A 24,217-nucleotide genomic window follows, 5' to 3' on the forward strand; every position below is an offset into this window, starting at 1 on the left:
CTCTCCCTGTCTCTCTCTCTCTCTCTCTCTCTCTCTCTCTATCCAATGGTTGCTTTGTCCCACTTGTTTCCCCCTTCATGTAATGCCTGTCTGTTCTCTCTATTCCACTCCCATTGGCTTTTGTCTTCCATCTGTCGCACAGTGACCACTCACACACGCACACACGGTCACTGTGGTGGTTAATATCTTTACTATCAAATGAGGAGAGACAAACGTATCATACAAGTCAGAGTTATACTTAAACTAAATCTTTATTCACTTATTAACCTCTATGGGCTAGGTGGGACGCTTGCGTCCCACCTACTCAACAGCCAGTGTAATCCCGTGGCGCGTTATTCAAATTCCTCAAAAATGCAAAAACTTCAATTTTTCAAACATATGACTATTTTACACCATTTTAAAGACAAGACTATCGTTAATCTAACCACACTGTCCGATTTCAAAAAGGCTTTACAACGAAAGCAAAACATTATGTAAAAAAGCTGGTTTTTGATATAAATTTGAACTTGATTGAACAAAACATGCATGCATTGTATAACATAATGTCCTAGGGTTGTCATATGATGAAGATCATCAAAGGTTAGTGCTGCATTTAGCTGTGGTTTTGTTTTTTGTGACATTATATGCTAGCTAGAAAAATGGGTGTCTGATTATTTCTGGCTGGGTACTCTGCTGACATAATCTAATGTTTTGCTTTCGCTGTAAAGCCTTTTTGAAATCGGACAGTGTGGTTAGATTAACGAGAGTCTTGTCTTTAAAATGCTGTAAAATAGTCATATGTTTGAAAAATTGAAGTTTTCGGATTTTAGAGGACTTTGTATTTCGCGCCACACCCATCATTGGATATTGGAGCAGGTGTTCCGCTAACGGAACGTCTAGATGTAAGAGGTTAACAACTTTTTTCCTCAACTTGTTTTTCGATTACTTTCTAGCTACTGTAACTTACAGAGTAGCTAGCTAGTTAGTCAGCTTTGGAGCCATGGATTGTGCACCTTTCATTGTTTAGCTACCTAGCTTGCTGGTGGATGTTTTCTTTTTGAAACCAGGTACAGAGGAAAGAAACATTCATCTCCACAAATGCTGTTTAGATTGTTAAACAGTACATACTGAATGAAGACTTTCAGGAACCTCATGGGCACTCTTAACTTTTTCACAGTCCAGGCCCTTAACCCTCCCTCTCTCCCTCTCTCTCTCTCTCTCGCTCTCCTCTCTTCTCCTCTCTCTCTCACTATACTTTTCTTGTCCTGCCCTGGAAAGTCCCAAAGAGGTATGGCCTAAACAATGAAAAAGCCTTTCTGGATGTTTTATTGTTTTATAGAAGCAGCCTTCATGGATATTACATTTGAAATAAGTAGCCTCTGTGGATATTGCCTTCTATATATTCTTCTATATCTTTGTATTTGACTGAAGAGATTATGTGGTATCAGTGATTACTGTGGGATATTTGAAAGAAGAAGTCAACACATTTATTGAGAATTCGCTGGGTCAATAGGGTTAGACTGGCCCATGGAGTTGGGGACTGACAGATGAATGGTTGCTTTGTACCCCTGTTTCCTTCATGTAATGCATGTCTGTTCTCTCTATTCCATCCATCCCTCTCTCTCTCTCTCTCTCTCTGCACAGAGCCTCACCTCACCGGGGACTGACAGATGAATGGTTACTTTGTTCACCTGTTTCCCCATTCATGTAATGCCTGTCTGTTCACTCTATTCCATCCCTCTCTCCATCTCTCTCTCTCTCTCTCTCTCTCTCTCTATCCCACTCCACTCTCTCTCTCTCTCTCTCTCTATCCCACTCCTCTCTCTCTATCTCTCTCTCTCTCTCTCTCTCTCTCTCTCCTCTCTCTCTCTCTCTCTCTCTCTCTCTCTCTCTCTCTCTCTCTCTCTATCCCACTCCACTCTCTCTATCTCTCTCTCTCTATCCCACTCCTCTCTCTCTCTCTCTATCCCACTCCACTCTCTCTCTCTCTATCCCACTCCACTCTCTCTCTCTCTCTCTCTCTATCCTACTCCACTCTCTCTCTCTCTCTCTCTCTCTCTCTATCCCACTCCACTCTCTCTCTCTCTATCCCACTCCACACTCTCTCTCTCTATCCCACTCCTCTCTCTCTAGCATTCTACACAGAGCCACACCTCACAGTCCAGGCCCAGCACTCTTACATGACCTTCCTCTATGAGACTGATGGTTACCCAGAACCAGAGGTCCGCTGGTTGGACCCGCATGGCCATAACCTCACGCATAACATCTCAGTGACCCAGTCGTCCAGGGCCCCGGGCCTGCTCCTCTCCCTCCGTACCCAGCTCGTGATGCAGGCTGGTGGGGCAGTCAACTTCACCTTCTCCCTGAGGAACCAGGTCCTGGAGCAGGTCATGGAGAGGTCCCTGAGCTATGGTGAGCTGATGTCCGCTGAATAGTTTGATTGAATACCTCGTTAATGATAATAGTAATACTCTTTTAAGTTACATTTTAAAAAAGCGTTTCAAAACAGATGAAAAAAAGCAAACATAAGATAAACAGTTGATTTTGAAAGCGGATGAATAACAACAGGACAAGAAAACAATATTGAGACTGGGAAAAGCTCTGGTGGACATTCCTGCAGTCAGCATGCCCAAATTGCATGCCGCTGCAAAAGTTGAAACATCTGTGGCATTCGGATTTGTGACAAAACTGCACATTCAAGCCTTTTGGTGTCCCCAGCACAAGGTGCAATTGTGTGTTAGGTTCTTATTTTTCAGAATAAATCACTCACGGACACTGGAGAAGCTTTAACCAAGTTTAATATTATATTTAAAATCCCCAAAAGGTTCTGTACAGCTGTAAACAGACAGCAAAAGATTTCAGACTTCACAGTTTATATGCATCCTACTTAAGACACTCCCCTTTCTCTCCAATCCTTACATTTGTTTTATTTCACCTTTATATAACCAGGTAGGCTAGTTGAGAACAAGTTCTCATTTACAACTGCGACCTGGCCAAGATAAAGCAAAGCAGTTCGACACATACAACAACACAGAGTTACACATGGAGTAAAACAAACATACAGTCAATAGTACAGTAGAAAAATAAGTCTATATACAATGTGAGCAAATGAGGTGAGATAAGGGAGGTAAAGGCAAAAAAGGCCATGGTTGTGAAGTAAATACAATATAGCAATTAAAACACTGGAATGGTAGATTTCACAGTAGATGAGTGTGCAAAGTAGAAATACTGGGGTGCAAAGGAGCAAAATAAATAAATAAATACAGTAGGGGAAGAGGTAGTTGTTTGGGCTAAATTATAGATGGGCTATGTACAGGTGCAGTGAACTGTGAGCTGCTCTGACAGCTGGTGCTTAAAGCTAGTGAGGGAGATAAGTGTTTCCAGTTTCAGAGATTTTTGTAGTTCGTTCCAGTCATTGGCAGCAGAGACCTGGAAGGAGAGGCGGCCAAAGGAGGAATTGGCTTTGGGGGTGACAAGTGAGATATACCTGCTGGAGCGCGTGCTACGGGTGGGTGCAGCTATGGTGATCAGCGAGCTGAGATAAGGATTTATGGCTCTACAGGAAGCGAATTAAAAGGGTAACAGGATTCCAAACATTTATTACTCTCTGTCCTCACCTCCTGACCTCCTGACCTCAAACCCTCTTTCATCTAATACACAGATGTTTATCAGTCTCCCCTGTATCAACACATCGCTCTCCTCTCCTCCATCAAACACACTCGAAAGCCTTCTTCTTTCTTCTGAGAACCATTAACTTCTAACATAACCCCCAGTCTCTTTCATTTCCAATCATTCATTAAGTACCTCAATGATCAAATTTTAGCCGAACATGTGTTCTGTCTTGATATGCCACACCTGTTAGGTGGATTGATTATCTTGGCAAAGGAGAAATGCACACTAACAGGGATGTAAACAAATTTGTGCACAAAATTAGAGAAAAATAAGCTTATTGTGGCTATGGAAAATGTATGGGATGTTTTATTTGAGCTCATGAAACATGACACCAACACTTTACATGTTGTGTTTTCATTCAGCATACAGCTGTGCCTGTGGAGTCATGTTTCCTAGGACACTGTTCAAACAATAACAAAGAAGACCACATCTTTTTATTGGTAAAAATGGCTACGGGATGGGGATGTAGCTATAGATACAAAGACTGGCCATTCACGAGATCAAAAATATAGTTGTAACCATGTCTTGAATACAGTATTTGTTTACAATTATATATGTTTTACCAACATTGGAGTAAAGCAAGCTTACAGTGCCTTGAAAAAGTATTTTCTGTAGTTGTTGATCAGTCTCTCAAGTCGCTGTGGAGGAATTCTGACCCACTCTTGCACGCAGAACTCCTTTAACTCAGCGACATTTGTGTGTTTTCAAGCATGAACTGCTCGTTTCAAGTCCTTCCATGACATCTCAATTGGGGGGCAATTATTTTTTCACGGCACTGTATATGTTGGGTTCTGATGAGATAATACTTTTGAACTAAGCTCACGAGGTATTTACAGTGCCTTCAGAAAGTATTCCCACCCCTTTACTTTTTCCACGTTTTGTTGTGTTACAAATTGGGGATTAAAATTTATTTAATTGAACAATTTTGTCAACGATCTACGCAAAATACTCTGTGATTTGAAAGTGGTAGAAAAATCTGAACTTTTGTAAAAAAAAAAAATATATATATATATATATATATATATATATATATATTTATATATATATATAAATAATAATATAAATAATATATAATATATAATATATTATATAATATATATATATATAAATATATCTGTAACACTAATGTCTTGATTAGATACATATTCACCCCTGAGTCAATACATGTTAGAATCACCGTTGGCAGTGATTACAGCTGTGCGTCTTTCTGGGTTAGTCTCTAAGAAGCTTTGCAAACCTGGATTGTACAAGATTTGCACATTATTCTTTTTAAAAATTCTTCAAGCTCTGTCAAGTTGGTTGTTGACCATTGCTAGTCAGCCATTTTGAAGTCTTGTCATAGATTTTCAAGACGATTTAAGTCAGACCTGTAACTAGGCCTCTCAGGAACATTCAATGTCGTCTTAGTAAGCAACTTTACTTTATACAGTATTTGGCGTACTGTCGCGCCCTGATCTGTTTCACCTGTCCTTGTGCTTGTCTCCACCCCTTCCAGGTGTCGCCCATCTTCCCCACTTATCTTCTGGGTATTTATACCTGTTTTCTGTCTGTTCGTCTTGTTTGTTCAAGTCAACCAGTTTTTGTCTCTGCTCCTGTTTTTTCTCCGATTCTTTTTTTTTCTTCTCATCCTCCTGGTTTTTGACCCTTGACTGTCCTGATCCTGTACCCACCCACCTGACCACTCTGCCTGAGCCTGCCTGCCATCCTGTACCTTTGCTCCACTTCTGGATTACCAACCTCTGCCCCTGTTACTTCACACAGTCTGCACTTGGGTCTTACCTTGATTCCTGATAGAACCAGGTTTTCCTCTAGGATTTAGCCTTTGTTTAGCTCTATTCCGTTTTTTTATCATTAACCTCTATGGGCTAGGCGGGACGAATTCGTCCCACCTACGTAACAGCCACTTGAAGCCTGTGGCGCGATTTTCAAAACCTTAAAAATCCTATTACTTCAATTTCTCAAACATATGACTATTTTACAGCTATTTAAAGACAAGACTCTCGTTAATCTAACCACACTGTCCGATTTCAAAAAGGCTTTACAACGAAAGCAAAACATTAGATTATGTCAGCAGGGTACCAAGCCAGAAATAATCAGACACCCATTTTTCAAGCTAGCATATAATGTCACAAAAACCCAGAAGACAGCTAAATGCAGCACTAACCTTTGATGATCTTCATCAGATGACAACCCTAGGACATTATGTTATACAATACATGCATGTTTTGTTCAATCAAGTTCATATTTATATCAAAAACCAGCTTTTTACATTAGCATGTGACGTTCAGAACTAGCAAACTTCCGGGGAATTCGCTAACATTTTACTAAATTACTCACGATAAACGTTCACAAAAAGCATAACAATTATTTTAAGAATTATAGATACAGAACTCCTCTATGCACTCGATGAAAGCACATTTTGCAATATTCTAAGTACATAGCCCAGGCATCACGGGCTAGCTATTTAGACACCCGGCAAGTTTAGCACTCACCAATATCAGCTTTACTATTATAAAAGTTTGATTACCTTTTGTTGTCTTTGTCAGAATGCACTCTCAGGACTGCTACTTCAATAACAAATGTTGGTTTGGTCCAAAATAATCCATCGTTATATCCGAATAGCGGCGTTTTGTTCGTGCGTCCCAGACACTATCTGAAATGGTAAATCAGGGTCGTGCGCATGGCGCAATTCGTGACAAAAAAAATCTAAATATTCCATTACCGTACTTCGAAGCATGTCAACCGCTGTTTAAAATCCATTTTTATGCAATTTTTCTCGTAAAAAAGCGATACTATTCCGACCGGGAATGTCCATTTAGCTAAACAGAGGAAAGTAAACAAAGCTTTCGGTCGACGCGGGCACGAGCCTGAGTCTCACAGTACTGTAACCAGCCACTACCCAAACGCGCTACTTTTTTTCAGCCAGAGCCTGCAAAGCCACGATTCCGCTTTTTGCCGCCTTCTGAGACCCTATGGCAGCCGTAGGAAGTGTCACGGGACAGCTAAGATCCTCACTCTTCAATAAACAGAGACAAGAAGAACGACACCTTGTCAGACAGGCCACTTCCTGCCTGAAACCTTGTCAGGTTTTTGCCTGCCAAATGAGTTCTGTTATACTCACAGACACCATTCAAACAGTTTTAGAAACTTTAGGGTGTTTTCCATCCATATGTAATAAGTATATGCATATTCTAGTTACTGGGTAGGAGTGGTAACCAGATTAAATCGGGTACGTTTTTTATCCGGCGGTGTAAATACTGCCCCCTAGCCCTAACAGGTTAACTCACTAGTCCTTGGTGATGACAAGCATACCCATAACATGATGCAGCCACCACCATGCTTGAAAATATGAAGTGGTACTCAGTGATGTGTTGTGTTTGCCCCAAACATAATGCTTTGTATTCAGGACATACATTTAATTTCTTAGCACATTTTTCTGCAGTTTTACTTCAGTGCATTATTGCAAACAGGATGCATGTTTTAGAATATTTTAATGTACAGGCGTCCTTCTTTTCACTGTGTCAATTAGGTTAGTATTGTGGCATAACTACAATGTTGTTGATCCATCCTCAGTTTTCTCCTGTCACAGCTGTTCTGTTATAGTACCAATACTTACCTATATTACTTACCTTGAATTTGGCTCCCTCTAGTGTTGATCGGGAGTATTTTCCTTTAGCGAGAAAATGACCCGTCATTTGACCTGTTAGGAGAAAGTTGTTCATTGTTGCCTCATGTAGAGCTCAGAGTGCTCTGTTTTAGTTGTCTGCTTACAAACTTCATCCATCCTTTGTTGAATGCCTTGGGAAGCTTTGTCAGTGGGTATTTTCATTCCTTTTGCGTATATCTTTTGTTTCAGCATTATTTGTGGAATTTGGATGTGTATGTTTACTTTCTGGAATAGATGGACAGCACTAGCTTAATTCCTACAGTATGTTAGCCTAGCTTTTCCTAATTGTCAGTGTGAGCAAAATATCAGGTTACGTTCATATCTAGTTTGTATTTCAGGACAGATTACATTGTCTTATGCAGACTTTGTTTTTGTTTAACCTCTCTGGTTTCATTGGGACGCTAGTGTCCCACCTCGACAACAGCCAGTGAAATTGCAGGGCGCCAAATTCAAACAACAGAAATCCCATAATTAAAATTCCTCAAACATACAAGTATTATACACTATTTTAAAGATAAAACTTCTTGTTAATCCAACCACAGTGTCCGATTTCAAAAAGGCTTTACGGCGAAAGCACACCATGCGATTATGTTAGGACAGCTCCTAGCCACAAAAAAACCATACAGACATTTCACAGCCCAGGAGAGGACTCACAAAAGTCAGAAATAGCGATTAAATGAATCACTAACCTTTGATGATCTTCATCTGGTGGCACTCCCAGGACTCCATGTTACACAATAAATGTTTGTTTTGTTCGATAATGTCCCTCTTTATGTCCAAAAACCTCAATTTTGTTGGTGCGTTTAGTTCAGTAATCCAAAGGCACAAAGCGCGCTCTCAACACCCAGACAAAAAGTTTAAAAAAGTATAATAAAAGTTAGTAGAAACATGTCAAACGATGTTTAAAATCAATCCTCAGGTTGTTTTTAGTCATAATAATCAATAATATTTCACCCGGACAAAAGCTTCGTCAATAGAAAAGGAGAAACAAGAAAGGCGTGCTCCCGATCGCGCGCTGGCTTCATGTCTGGAAATTTCCACTGTCCACTCATTGAAAGTGGTGTTTCTTCCTCATTTTTCAGAGTAAAAGCCTGAAACAATGCCTAAAGACTGGCCACATGTAGAAGAAGCCATAGAGATCCTGAACTGGGTCCTAAGTCTTTGAATGGTAGATAGGCTTTCAATGGAAAAACAGCCTTTCAAAATAATAGTACTTCCTGGATGGATTTTCCTCAGGTTTTCACCTGCCATATCAGTTCTGTTATACTCACAGACATTCTTTTAACAGTTTTGGAAACTTTTGAGTGTTTTCTATCCAAATCTACCAATTATATGCATATCCTAGCTTCTGGGCCTGAGTAGCAGGCAGTTTAATTTAGGCACGCTTTTCATCCAAAATTCCGAATGCTGCCCGCTACCCTAGTGAAGTTAAGTTTCACGCTGTTTCAACTCAATACATCTTGGGAACATGGATATAATGCTTTGAGGGTTGTGTCGTGGAAAATTGTCTTAAGAACATAATACTCTTACAAGAACTTGTGAATTCAATATAGAGTTTAATACAGAGTAGCAAAGCCGAGCCCTTCCATGGAAGGACTCTACCACACACGTAACAGAGCCAAGCCCCTCCATGAAAAAGCCTAAATTCTCATATTACAGAGTCCTATCTTTATATGATTCTGTCTTTGCATAACGTATAGAGTCCCCTCCCTCTATATGAAAATAGCTTCCCTTGACCGTTCTTTACCATTATCTCTCCATATGAGTTGTTGCTTGTTAACGCCCACATCCGACAGCTGTATAGATTATAATGCTAGCAGGGCCTCCTCATGTGGTTTCTTTGTACTTCTTTGTCTGGCTATCTTGAGTTTTTGGACCCTTTCTGCATAACTCAAGTCTGGTTGTCAGGTCGCTATGCCTCCCACCGTGGCCTGTTGCTCTATCAGAACCAGATGTCTTCTTCTCCCTCTATAGCCAAAATATTGATGTTCTTTCCACCTCAGCACATCTTCTTATCTCCCACAGTTGTTGATGTGAAAGGGGTTTATCTTGCTGTCAAAATAAGCACAGTAACGCACACAGAGGAGAGTATAGTGAAATGACAGCTCTCAGACACTGTTGCTTGAAATTGCCAGACACAAACACTATACGATACATTTATTAAAATAAGAATGAGTGTGAGTTTTTGTCCCAACAATGGCTCGTGGGAAGTGACAAAGAGCTATTATAGGACCAGGGCACAAATAATAATATAATAATAAACAATAATTTTGCTCTTTATTTAGCCATCTTACATATAAAATATTATTTGTTCATAAAAAATTGTGAATAACTCACCACAGGTTAATGAGAAGGGTGTGCTTGAAAGGATACACATAACTCTGCAATGTTGGGTTGTATTGGAGAGAGTCTCAGACTTAAATCATTTTCCACACACAGTCTGTGCCTGTATTTAGTTGTCATGCTAGAGAGGGCAGAGGATCCACTCTCACATAGGTAAGTGGTTGCAAAGGGCATCAGCGTCTTAACAGCGCGATTTGCCAAGGCAAGAAACTCAGAGCGCAGCCCTATCCACAAATCTGGCAGTGGCTTCTGATTCAATTCAATTTTCACAGAACCGCTTGTTGCAATTTCTATGAGGCTCTCTTGTTCAGATATCGGTAAGTGGACTGGAGGCAGGGCATGAAAGGGATAATGAATCCAGTTGTTTGTGTCATCCGTTTTGGGAAAGTACCTGCGTAATTGCGCACCCACCTCACTCAGGTGCTTTGCTATTGAGTTCATTTGCACACAAAAACAGAAAAGACAGAAAAGAGCTCCAACTTCTTAATCATAGCCTCAATTTTGTCCCGCACATTGAATATAGTTGCAGAGAGTCCCTGTAATCATAGATTCAGATCATTCAGGCGAGAAAAAACATCACCCAGATAGGCCAGTCGTGTGAGAAACTCGTCATCATGCAAGCGGTCAGACAAGTGAAAATTATGGTCAATAAAGAACTTTAAGCTCATCTCTCAATTTAAAAAAAAAAAAACGTGTCAATTCTTTGCCCCTTGATAACCAGAGCACTTCTGTATGTGGTAAAAGTGTTACATGGTCGCTGCCAATATCATTGCATAATGCAGAAAATACACAAGAGTTTTGGGGTCTTGCTTTAACAAAGTTAACCATTTTCACTGTAGTGTCCAAAACATCTTTCAAGCTGTCAGGCATTCCCTTGGTAGCAAGAGCCTCTCGGCGGATGCTGCAGTGGACCCAAGTGGCATCGGGAGCAACTGCTTGCATGCGCGTTACCACTCCACTGTGTCTCCCTGTCATGGCTTTTGTGCCATCAGTACAGATACCAACACATCTTGAACACCAAAGTCCATTTGATGTCACAAAGCTGTCCAGTACTTAAAAAATATCCTCTCCTGTTGTCCTGGTTTCCAGTGGTTTGCAGAAGAGGATGTCTTCCTTAACTGACCCCCCATAAACGTAACGGACATATACCAGGAGCTGTGCCAGGCCCGCCACGTCTGTTGACTCATCCAGCTGTAACGCATATAATTCACTGGCTTGTATGCAAACCAGTAATTGTTTCAAAACAGCTCCTGCCACGTCACTGATGCGTCGTGAAACAGTGTTGTTTGATGAAGGCATTTTCTATATAGTTTTTTGGGCTTTTTCCCCGAGCCATATCCGCGGCAGCAGGAAGAATTAAGTCCTCCACAATAGTATGGGGCTTGCCTGTCCTAGCCACTCGGTAGCTCACCATATAAGACGCTTCTAGCCCCTTCTTATTAATGGTATCTGTTGCTTTTATACATGTCTTACTACTCAAGTTGTCTTTATTCTCACTCAAAAAAATTATTTTTTTAATTGTCATGTTTCGTTTCTAAATGTCTGCGCAAGAGTGAAGGTTTCCGCGAGAGAGTAACGGTTAATGTGATTGGTGTTCATTGTTATTAATTATGATGTTAATTATTTGACTAGGATACCTGTATTTGACATTGTGTTGTCATTTCGCTGAACACTAGATGGTTTAATTTTATTTTTGGCCGTGAAACGAAGCTACTCAGGCGAGAGAAAAATACTTGCCCAAATGTATAGCCCCCGTTAGAAAATATAAATGTACTGTTTGAAAATGTGAAGATTATAATTTTTTTATTACATTTTTATTTTATTTTTATGAATCACATTTGTATTTGGCCCCCGACAGCTGTACCCCATACCCCAGTTTGGGAATACCTGCCTTGGAGTGATGAATCATACTCCACCATCTGGCAGACCGACGGAAAAATCTAGGTTTGGCAGATGCCAGGACAACACTACCAGCACCAATGCATAGTGGCAACTGTAAAGAACAGAAATCTTTGTTTCTGTTTTAATTATTTCCCGAGGCTCCTCTTTCTAATAATAGGTTTGTGGTTGAGAGAAAATACACTGGCATGTATGTTCCAATGGAAGGGCGTTTTTGGTTTCTGTGCTGTAAACACTACTCAGTCCAAATTAAAGGCTTTGCTAATTGCATGTTTGTCAGCTGGAGTAAATATTTGTTAGACAGCTTGACTCAATGTCACACTCTACACAATCTACATTTAGAAAGTTTGCATAGAAAATAGATGTGGCAATTGCCTGCTAGGGTGTTTCCATTTAACCATCTTCTGTGGATAAAAACAGCTGGCCGTAAAGACACACACAAACAAGTAACAAACTGTAGTGACCCTATGTTTATAAACGAGGTTATCAATATAACGAGGATATTTGCCACTTCAGCATGATTTTGTCACACAGTCGATGCCACTCAAGGGTACGGACCAGAAGGTTGAGGGTTTGCCGACCACCTGCGTATGGAACATTTCTGGGATCTTTTATTTCAATGATGACTTTAAAACAGTTACAGAGTTGAATGGCTGTTATACTGTCCTCCGTATGAGTTACTGTGCATATTTTGACAGCATGATAAACGCCTTCACATCAACAACCCTCAAAGCATGATCTCCATGTTCCCTAAGATTTATTGAGTTGAAACAGCGTGAAACTGAAACACAAAGACAATAATGTCTGCATCAGACGATGCAATCTGTCCTAAAATACATACTAGATATGAACGTAACCTGATATTTTGCTCACACTGACAACTAGCAAAAGCTAGCCTAACAGACTATAGCAATTAAGCTAGTGCGCCTCTTTGTCACAAGGCAGACTTTTGTAGCAGCATAATGCAGGTTGATTGGGAGCATTCCAGAATCTTTCTTTCACCAAGAAGAGGTTGGGAACATAGCTCGAAGAGAATAGGGCGTCCTTCTTCTAAAGTGTTTGTGTAAAAGGTACTCACTGAGAGAGGCTTGTGAACGCTCCCCAGGCAGACGTTGCCTATTATGACCCATCTGAGGCCAAGCTTCTGGGAGTATAGGGGGGGGGGGAAATACAAATACCTCAAAAATGCTATAACTTCAATTTCTCAAACATATGACTATTTTACACCATTTTAAAGACAAGACTCTCGTTAATCTAACCACATTGTTCGATTTCAAAAAGGCTTTACAGCGAAAGCAAAACATTAGATTATGTCAGGAGAGTACCCTACCAAAAATAATCACACAGCCATTTTCAAAGCAAGCATATATGTCACAAAAACCAGAACCACAGCTAAATGCAGCACTAACCTTTGATGATCTTCATCAGATGACACTCCTAGGACATTATGTTATACAATACATGCATGTTTTGTTCAATCAAGTTCATATTTATATCAAAAACCAGCTTTTTACATTAGCATATGACGTTCAGAACTAGCATACCCACCGCAAACTTCCGGTGAATTTACTAAATTACTCATGATTAACGTTCACAAAATACATAACAATTATTTTAAGAATTATAGATACAGAACTCCTTTATGCAATCGCGGTGTCCGATTTTAAAATAGCTTTTCGGTGAAAGCACATTTTGCAATACTCTGAGTAGATAGCCCGGCCATCACAGGCTAGCTATTTTGACACCCACCAAGTTTGGTACTCACCAAACTCAGATTTACTATAAGAAAAATTGGATTACCTTTGCTGTTCTTCATCAGAATGCACTCCCAGGACTTCTACTTAAACAACAAATGTTGGTTTGGTTCCAAATAATCCATAGTTATATCCAAATAGCGGCGTTTTGTTCATGCGTTCAAGACACTATCCGAAGGGTAAAGAAGGGTGATGCGCCCGGCACGTTTCGTGACAAAAAAATTCAAAATATTCCATTACCGTACTTCGAAGCATGTCAAACGCTGTTTAAAATCAATTTTTATGCAATTTTTCTCATAAAATAGCAATAATATTCCGACCGGGAGTCGTTGTTTTCGTTCAAAGACAGAGAAAGTAAAATGGACTCTTCACGTGCACGCGCAAGCCCGTCTCATTGTTCTCAGATCGACCACTTACCAAATGCACTACTGTTTTTCAGCCAGAGACTGGAGAGTCATCATTCAACGTTCTGGCGCCTTCTGAGAGCCTATGGGAGCCTTAGAAAATGTCACGTTACAGCAGAGATCCTTTGTTTTGGATAGAGATGACAAAGAAGGCCAAGAAATGGTCAGAGGGCGCTTCCTGTTTGGAATCTTCTCAGGTTTTGGCCTGCCATATGAGTTCTGTTATACTCACAGACACCATTCAAACAGTTTTAGAAACTTTAGGGTGTTTTCTATCCAGATCAAACAATTATATGCATATATGCAAATGTAGTTACTGGGCAGGAGTAGTAACCAGATTAAATCGGGTACGTTTTTTATCTGGCCGTGCAAATACTGCCCCCTATCCCCAACAGGTTAATCCATTTTAGAATAAGGCTGTAACGTAACAAAATGTGGAAAAAAATCAAGGGGTCTGAATACTTCCCAAATGTATAGTGCCTTCAGAAAGTATTCACACCCCTTGACTTTTTTCACATTTTATTGTGTTACAGCCTGAATTTAAAATGGATTGCCGTAATGTCAAAGTGGAATTATGTGTATAGAATTTTTTACTACATAATTAAAAATGAAAAGCTCAGATGTCTTGAGTTAATAAGTATTTAACCTTTTGTTATGGAAAGCCTAAATAAGTTCAGGAGTAAAACTGTGTTTAGCAAATAACATATTAAGTTGCATGGACTAGAGTTCGACTGATTAGGATTTTTCAATACCGATACTGATTATCCTGCCCAGTAACTACATTTGCATATATGCATATAATTGTTTGATCTGGATAGAAAACACCCTAAAGTTTCTAAAACTGTTTGAATGGTGTCTGTGAGTATAACAGAACTCATATGGCAGGCCAAAACCTGAGAAGATTCCAAACAGGAAGCGCCCTCTGACCATTTCTTGGCCTTCTTTGTCATCTCTATCCAAAACAAAGGATCTCTGCTGTAACGTGACATTTTCTAAGGCTCCCATAGGCTCTCAGAAGGCGCCAGAACGTTGAATGATGACTCTCCAGTCTCTGGCTGAAAAACAGTAGTGCATTTGGTAAGTGGTCGATCTGAGAACAATGAGACGGGCTTGCGCGTGCACGTGAAGAGTCCATTTTACTTTCTCTGTCTTTGAACGAAAACAACGACTCCCGGTCGGAATATTATTGCTATTTTATGAGAAAAATTGCATAAAAATTGATTTTAAACAGCGTTTGACATGCTTCGAAGTACGGTAATGGAATATTTTGAATTTTTTTGTCACGAAACGTGCCGGGCGCATCACCCTTCTTTACCCTTCGGATAGTGTCTTGAACGCATGAACAAAACGCCGCTATTTGGATATAACTATGGATTATTTGGAACCAAACCAACATTTGTTGTTTAAGTAGAAGTCCTGGGAGTGCATTCTGATGAAGAACAGCAAAGGTAATCCAATTTTTCTTATAGTAAATCTGAGTTTGGTGAGTACCAAACTTGGTGGGTGTCAAAATAGCTAGCCTGTGATGGCCGGGCTATCTACTCAGAGTATTGCAAAATGTGCTTTCACCGAAAAGCTATTTTAAAATCGGACACCGCGATTGCATAAAGGAGTTCTGTATCTATAATTCTTAAAATAATTGTTATGTATTTTGTGAACGTTAATCGTGAGTAATTTAGTAAATTCACCGGAAGTTTGCGGTGGGTATGCTAGTTCTGAACGTCACATGCTAATGTAAAAAGCTGGTTTTTGATATAAATATGAACTTGATTGAACAAAACATGCATGTATTGTATAACATAATGTCCTAGGAGTGTCATCTGATGAAGATCATCAAAGGTTAGTGCTGCATTTAGCTGTGGTTCTGGTTTTTGTGACATATATGCTTGCTTTGAAAATGGCTGTGTGATTATTTTTGGTAGGGTACTCTCCTGACATAATCTAATGTTTTGCTTTCGCTGTAAAGCCTTTTTGAAATCGAACAATGTGGTTAGATTAACGAGAGTCTTGTCTTTAAAATGGTGTAAAATAGTCATATGTTTGAGAAATTGAAGTTATAGCATTTTTGAGGTATTTGTATTTCCCCCCCCTATACGCCCAGAAGCTTGGCCTCAGATTATATGGAAATACAAATAATCACACGCTATATGGAAATACAAATAATCACACGCTATATGGAAACACAAATAATCACACGCTATATGGAAATACAAATAATCACACGCTATATGGAAACACAAATAATCACACGCTATATGGAAACACAAATAATCACACGCTATATGGAAATACAAATAATCACACGCTTTATGTAAACACAAATAATCACACGCTATATGGAAATACAAATAATCATACGCTATATGGAAACACAAATAATCACACGCTTTATGTAACTTAATTGTGATACAAGGATTAAACAAGACCGATACATGAATATTCCTCCTACTCCTTCATTACTGTCCTGGGCCTATTTCCAATTATGACACTTCGATTTAGGATTTTCATCATAATTTTCATTAAAGGAACAGTGAATCTAAACGTTGAAAAATGTTTCATCAAACATTGGCTCCTCGTTATTGAAAGAGACGGAGCCATCTTCCTGGCCTGGAGGCCCGCATTCGCCATCCCACTGATCGGAGCTCGGAATTGGTCCATATCTCACCATCTGCTGCGTCATCGATCTCTCTAGAGTCCTGGTGATTAAACCTCTCACACATGGGATGAGACAACATCCACACAACACAAGCACACTCATACAGGTGAAAGCAGCCCATAATACAGTTCTTACAACACTTTTCCATTTCCCAAACATGGGATGTGTTATCAGGAATGTACGTGCAGCGATGAACCTAATCATTCTACCTACGCCACCCTCTTCTGCCAATAACATATCGAGAGTCAGTCTATTTTACCAGGTCATGAGAGAGGTGGTGGATAATTGGTCAGAGAACCTCTTTACTGCATCCCCGGTTTCATTCATGAATCTTTGTTGATTATAAAATATGTCATTAATCCAATCCACATTTCTATTTATTGTCAATCACCAAAATAATGTAGTGTTAAAGCCTTCACATATTTGATTCTTTGCTTTGTATTCATCTGGAACTTCCCTGAGGATGCCAATAGCATCCATCTAGACAAAGCTACTCCCATCCTGATCAAAACTCCTCCTGTGCCTTCTTTAGCCTCCTATAACTGGCCTCTGATGACTAACTTGAACTGGTTGGACCAAAACCCCGGGGCGCAAGTTCCTAACCAGCCTTTGTGGTAATTTCTGTCGTATGCATCCTTTGCTGGTACTAGCCCACCCTACATCAGCTGTGAGGTTAAGAATGTTCTATTCATCTTTCAAACCTAATTCAGTCACATTAACGATTACTTTCAGCCATTAAAATCATCTAAGTTCTCGGTGCCATTCTTGTATCTATAACACTGGTATTCATCCGGAGTTAAGGTGAACCGAGGTGTGTTGGCTGAGTACTTCAATCTGGCCAACCCCAATTCCTGTACAGTTGTCTTCTTTCCCAGGAAATTGTTTAATGTTTACCTTAAACCTACATCCTGATCTTTTTTGATTCCTTATTCTGTACATCACTCATCAGTGTATTATATAGTTTATCTTTTTATCCTTATAAATGACAAGGTATCGTATGATTAGTACCAGAAGGTGGTGGATCTGAATGTATCAGAATGGTTACTAAAACTATGATGCAGCTCAGAGTCTCTACTCTTCCCAAAAACCGCCAACCCTCTCCTGCCCTTAGTCTCTCTGCAAGGTACCACCCCATACTCACACCTCTAGGAGCACACACAGTGATGAACGGTCGGGATAGGAAATCTTCGTTAAGGAGGTAACCCCCGGACCCTGTTGGTCCTCGGTTCTTCTCCTAACTCTGTGTGTGATCAGCAGTGCTCATATGTGTACATACCTTCTTGCAGTGGGTAACGTGGACCCAAGTGACTCTCTCAGCTTTCCTAATGGCAAAGGCAATGGTTTAACAGCACCTGGTGTGGGCCTTCCCAACGGGACTGCTTCCAGTTTTTTCTCCTCAGGGACTGGATCCACACCCAGTCTCCTGGTTGGATTGAGTGAATCACCTTCTCCTGTAATTCACCTGTTGGACACAAAATCTTGGACATACGGGTTTGGTTAAAAAACTGTCTTCTCACTAGTTCTGTTAGTATTTCTTCAACTTCTATGTCTACCTGTTCTGGTATCTCTATTCTCCCTAACTCTGGTATTCTATAGGCTCTACCTGATTAGCTAAAATGTCCTCCATCATTTAAAGAGATTGCTCCTAGTAAACCAACTCTAGGGATAATATCTTGACTTAATATTTTAGCTACCATAATCATGTCCACCAAGTAAGTTGGGAATGCTTCTACCCATTTGCTATACTTATTTATTATTGTTAAACACCCCTTCTTCCCCTCATTTCGGAATAGTTCAATAAGTCCAAATCAAAATGTTGGAATGGATCTTCTTACAAAAAAAAAAATTTTGTTTAAGTAATTATCCTCTAGGCCATCACTCTTTCCTAACTACTCTACTATACTTCCCTCCCCTTGATACATTGCTTAGCCTATGTATCAACATTGCTGCATATCCATACAATGTCTTTGGTAGGATATGTAAATTATCCTTAAGTAAATTATCCTTCTCTTGTAGGATGCCCCCTTTCATTTTCCACATGTCCAATTCTCCCTGAGGCCTTCATCCTCGGCTATTCTGTAACAATTCTCTGTCAAGTGTTTTATCTTCTTTAAGATTTATCTGTGCTGTTTTGTATGGTTTTAAATGTCTATGTGCTTGTCTGTGTAAATAGTAAGTTTTCTCTCCTTTCTTATTTCACCGTTTCTAGTCAATGCTACTATTTCGGCCTACTGTGCAGAATAGTGTCTGGGCAATGATTCAGTGTCTAACACCTGAAACCAACTAAGCTTTCATTGTCCTTTTAGTTAGGGTAACAATTACTTTCAACAAAATGATCATATCTCCTCCTAGCGAATTTACCAAACATAAACTTAAAATCAAAACTAAAATATATGCCTGCCAACGGAGCCGATAGTCTCTCCATGAATTAATATCCTAGAGCTTAGTGAACCAAATTCTCTTACTATCTACTCCTGCTGGCCCCCCTCCTTTCTTCCTGCTACTCCCCAACCCTCAAGGTTTCAGCAGTGCAGGGGAGGATTTCTCCGTCTGCCCTTCTATCTATCTGTCTCCAGCTTTTTCTCATAATATGGGTTGTTTCCAAATATTGGCTAAATGTCTCATTGTCTCCTTGGTTGCACTCCTGAGGTTTAGAAAAATTAACCTGTCTAGATATTGCATATCTACTTAAATTTATCACAATACCCTCAATGATCCTAGATCACCTACAGATGTCATATATCCCTGTCCTGTCCTGTTTTATTTTATTTTTTTAATCTTTATTTTAACAGGGAAAACAGACTGAGACCTGTATCTCTTTTACGGCTGTGCCCTGTGTAAACATGTTGACATGTACAGTTTTAGGCATACAGACAAGAACATTTCAAACATACAAAACAAAGACACAATTCAACAGAAACAATCACAGACAACATCATATTGATCCTCCATAACATTTTTGAAATGGGCAAGGGACACCAGAGTGTCTAACTTAAGTTGGATCTGCAGTTTGTTCCATAAATAAGGCGCAAAGGAACTAAAGGCAGTCCTACCCAACTCTGTGGAGACCGCAGGAGTCTCTAATGTAATCCACATCTGTGATCTGGTTTTAAAATGTGTATATCTAGTGGAGATTAATGAAGATATATATGGAGGTAGTTTTAAAAGAAGCGCTTTATAAATAAACAAGAGAGCATGTTGCTCTCGCCTCACAGATAGAGAGGCCCAACCCACATGTTGATATAGGATACAGTGATGAGTTTTGTAACTATCACCCGTGATAAACCTGAGTACACAATGGTAAATAGCATCCAGTGGTTTTAATGTGTTTGCCGATGCATGCATATAGATAATATCACCATAATCTAAAACGGACATAAAAGTAGCCTGCACAATTTGTTTTCTATTTACGGAGGACAGACAAGCCCTGTTTCTGTAAAGGAACCCTATCTTGAATTTGAGCTTTTTTTCCAATTCAGTAACATGTTTTTTAAAAGAAAGCTTATCCTCTAACCATACCCCTAAGTATGTTGACATAAGTCTACCATTATTAAACTTATTCACAACAAAATATAATACTATTATATCAATTCCACAGCCTTGTTGTGTTAAATCTCTTACACTGCTTTCAACAACAGCTGACTTCCTAAGGGAAAATAAACTTATCTAGATCATGTAAAAAATACCCCTGCTACTGGTCAAAATATTTTCAAATAACATAATCGGATCAGAATGACTAATCTGATTTACTCCACCAAGAAACATTATTGTACCCTTATTGTTCTAGGAAAATAGACTTAAGGAAGCCTACCCTTAGTCTAAGGCTTTGCCCTTTTAGTCTTCTCATTGGTTCAAATGATCAATTGTGTCTAAGAACTTTAACTCCATCATAATTATCAGTTCTACAAATTCCCTTAAAATCAATATCACCAATGACCTTAAATTCACCATCCAAATGGCTTTTCAATGTGGCTGATCAGACCACACAGGGAAAGTCACCAGAGGGGTCAAAAGTCATACCACCCTTTCAGAACCGTGTTTCTTACTACATTAGACAAATAAAGGCTAAGAACTTTATTAACGTTTTGTATCCCAGGTTCCCAGAACATTCCCTATCAAAAGAATTGAATGTGTTTATTAAAACTCAGAAAACAAGACACGCCCCAGTATCACTCAGAAATTTGATTCTCTCTCCCATTACTGTTAGTGTCAAATAGGGTTTCTGTTCTTGTTGTAATGCCAAATCAATTGTAGCCAATTCAAAAACTTCACAATCGCTGTTTATAACTAAATTCTGAAAATCGTCCTTCCCCTCACTAGTGTCTGTTCCCCCGCTCTCCATAGGTAGTCATGCCCCATCCTCCTCTGAGTCTGGCTGGGGGCGCCTGACCTTCTCCTTGTATCTGTCTCTACTCCCTCTCTGGCCTTGCTTGTCTCTGTTTTTGTTACAATCTCTACGAGAATGGTTTCCCTCCCTGCAGTGGTTACACGGTGCTTTACACTGTCTAGCAAGGTGTCCTAGCTTGTGACAATTGAAACACTGCTTCTCTCCGTCTCTGTCAGCGTGTCTCCCTGTTTTTCCCCTTCTGTCTACAGAGTCTCTGCTCCTCCCCGCTATTTCTCCTAGGGTTGCTATCAGGTACTCTGTTACCCCGACAGTTACTGTTAGATGCTCTATCTCAACCGATTCACTCTTTTGACAGTTTCAACCTATTTTATTGCAGTGTTTACACAGAACCTCACATTCTCTAGCAAAATGACCCGGTTTGTTACAGTTAAAGCATCCATCTCCCCTTTCTTTTGTCTATTCCTATCCGGATTTTGGTTATGGTAAACGAGTCTACTGAGAGCTCTGGGTTGTGCAGCACCACGAACCCGCTCTCTTCCCCTAGTTCCCATCTTTCTCCCTTCCTCTGTTTCAATCCACTTTCTCAATAAAGTGGCTAAATCCTGTCCTCCTCCCTGTGTCTCTTCCTCTCTACCTCCCTCGGCTCCCTGAGGACCAGCATATGGGGGAGGGGGTATTGGTACGGGCGGCACTTGATGTGATTGCCTCCGTCTCACTACCACCACCTCATTATCTGGGTTCTCCCACCACCCCTGGTCAGCCAGGGAGAGGTATAATTTGGGTTTAGATGGTGTCTCTGTGGGAGCCGTGGGAGTCCTCTCGGTCTGCTCCTGGCTACCCAAACATTCATTCTTTGTAACTTCCTTACTCTTGGCCCCCTCCACTCTCTTTCTAGCTTCTGCCAGCCAAACCCGAGCAGTGTCAAGGCCTTCTGTGCGCTGCTTCTCTGTCTTATCCCCACAGACCCTATGTATTTGTTTAACTTCTCTAGGGCCGGCGGGACGAAATCGTCCCACCTACGTAACAGCCAGTGGAATCCTGTGGCGCGTTATTCAAATACCTTAGAAATGCTATTACTTCAATTTCTCAAACATATGACTATTTTACACCATTTTAAAGACAAGACTCTCGTTAATCTAACCACACTGTCCAATTTCAAAAAGGCTTTACAACGAAAGCAAAACATTAGATTATGTCACCAGAGTACCCAGCCAGAAATAATCAGACACCCATTTTTTAAGCTAGCATATAATGTCACAAAAACCCAGAAGACAGCTACATGCAGCACTAACCTTTGATGATCTTCATCAGATGACACACCTAGGACATTATGTTATACAATACATGCATATTTTGTTCAATCAAGTTCATATTTATATAAAAAACAGCTTTTTACATTAGCATGTGACGTTCAGAACTAGCATACCCCCCGCAAACTTCCGGTGAATTTACTAAATTACTCACGATAAACGTTCACAAAAAACACAACAATTATTTTAAGAATTATAGATACAGAACTCCTCTATGCACTCGATATGTCCGATTTTAAAATAGCTTTTCGATGAAAGCACATTTTGCAATATTCTAAGTAGATAGCCCGGCATCACAGGGCTAGCTATTTAGACACCCAGCAAGTTTAGCACTCACCAAAGTCAGATTTACTATAAGAAAATTTTTATTACCTTTGGTGTTCTTCGTCAGAATGCACTCCAAGGACTTCTACTTCAATAACAAATGTTGGTTTGGTCCCAAATAATCCATTGTTATATCCAAATAGCGGCGTTTTGTTCGTGCGTTCAAGACACTATCCGAATGGGTAAATAAGGGTTACGAGCATGGCGCATTTCGTGACAAACAAATTCTAAATATTCCATTACCGTACTTCGAAGCATGTCAACCGCTGTTTAAAATAAATTTTTCTCGTAAAAAAGCGATAATATTCCGACCGGGAATCTGCATTTAGGTAAACAGACGAAAGAAAATAAAGCATGGGGTCGACTCGGGCACGTGCCTAAGCCCATTGTCCTCTGATCGGCCACTTGCCAAAAGCGATAATGTGTTTCAGCCAGAGGCTGCCTCGATATCATTCAGCTTTTTCCCGGGCTCTTAGAGCCTATGGGAGCCGTAGGAAGTGTCACGTTAGAGCAAAGATCCTCAGTCTTCAATAAAAAGAGCCAAGATGAACAACAACTTGTCAGACAGGCCACTTCCCATATAGAATCCTCTCAGGTTTTTGCCTGCCATATGAGTTCTGTTATACTCACAGACACCATTCAAACAGTTTTAGAAACTTTAGGGTGTTTTCTATCCAAAGCCAATAATTATATGCATATTCTAGTTACTGGGCAGGAGTAGTAACCAGATTAAATCGGGTACGTTTTTTATCCGGCCGTGTCAATACTGCCCCCTACCCCCAACAGGTTATCCAGTGATTCCAATCTAACAACATTTAAACATCCATCAAAGTCATATTTCTTCCTCCATTTCGGGGCAAAATAAATGTTCCTCTTATCTTTTCCTAGCATAAAACGTTCATCTCCCGTCAATACCGGGATCTCCTTAGAGGATTTACCACCCATGTTGTTAAAGTACCCTCGTATTTATTCTGCTTGTTTTCACTACCTAGAGTTTTAAAAGGATTATTTGTAAGATCCTTAAACTATCTTTTATTCTATGTGATTTAATTTTTACAACTCCGGATCAAATACAATTAGTGTCTACTCGCTGTTAATCTTTATGTGTATGCCATTTACCGTCGTTAAGCTAGAATGGAAGAATAATTATTATTAACCTAGAATTTGGGGAATAATTATTCGTAATTGCTTCTATCCCACGCTTAAAAGAACAAACTAGCTTTTTTTTTTATTTTCTATTTCGACTGTTGATTTGAGCAATATGTTTTCTATATGTATCAACACCCATTAATTTTCCTTCTCACAGTATAGAGTTATTCTGCTAGAATGATCATACGTGTCTATCCTAACCCTGTCTTTATCTCGCTCATAGACAAACACTGCAACCCGTTTTATTTTGAGGTTTTACTGCCTGTCTTTTCTCGCGATTATTGACAGAATTCTCCTCACACGCAATCCCTCATCCCACCATAGTTACTCTATCTCTCTCGAAACTTTATCTATAGAGGGGATATTGATCGGACATTAGGTCTCATACGTATGAAACTATAAACTATTTTCCAGGGGTCGTAAAGCCCTAGTTAACAGCCTATTTATCTGTTGCTTCATGTAACTCTTGACACTAATATCTGTTTCTCACTCCGCCATATTAGGTCTCACTTCTCCCATAGATATCAGACCTAAATAACTATATTTAGGTACCGACTATCCCCTTATGGTTTTTTGACCCTTTTGCTACGTTATCAGGTCTCACCATAAGCCCTAGTTTAGTTGTATGCAGTGGCCACAGTTGCCCAGGGTCGTTTCGGACCCTGTTTCGTTTTCGAATTCGTCGTTTTGAATTTACAACTAATTCCTGCCT

The 24,217-nt window shown here is 39.9% G+C and overlaps 1 protein-coding gene across 1 annotated transcript in view; it reads left to right on the forward strand.

The window, feature by feature from the left end:
• The window catches only part of LOC123726888 (CD276 antigen), a 49,070-nt gene that overhangs the window by 21,873 nt on the left and 2,980 nt on the right, over positions 1 to 24,217 (forward strand). The window contains exon 3 of the mRNA XM_045695059.2: positions 2,113 to 2,391. Within this exon, the coding sequence (XP_045551015.1) occupies positions 2,113 to 2,391 (279 nt within the window). The remainder of the gene's footprint in view (positions 1 to 2,112; positions 2,392 to 24,217) is intronic.

This window comes from Salmo salar, chromosome 14 (genome assembly GCF_965601325.2).
Source record: "Salmo salar chromosome 14, fSalSal1, whole genome shotgun sequence".
Taxonomy (NCBI): domain Eukaryota; kingdom Metazoa; phylum Chordata; class Actinopteri; order Salmoniformes; family Salmonidae; genus Salmo; species Salmo salar.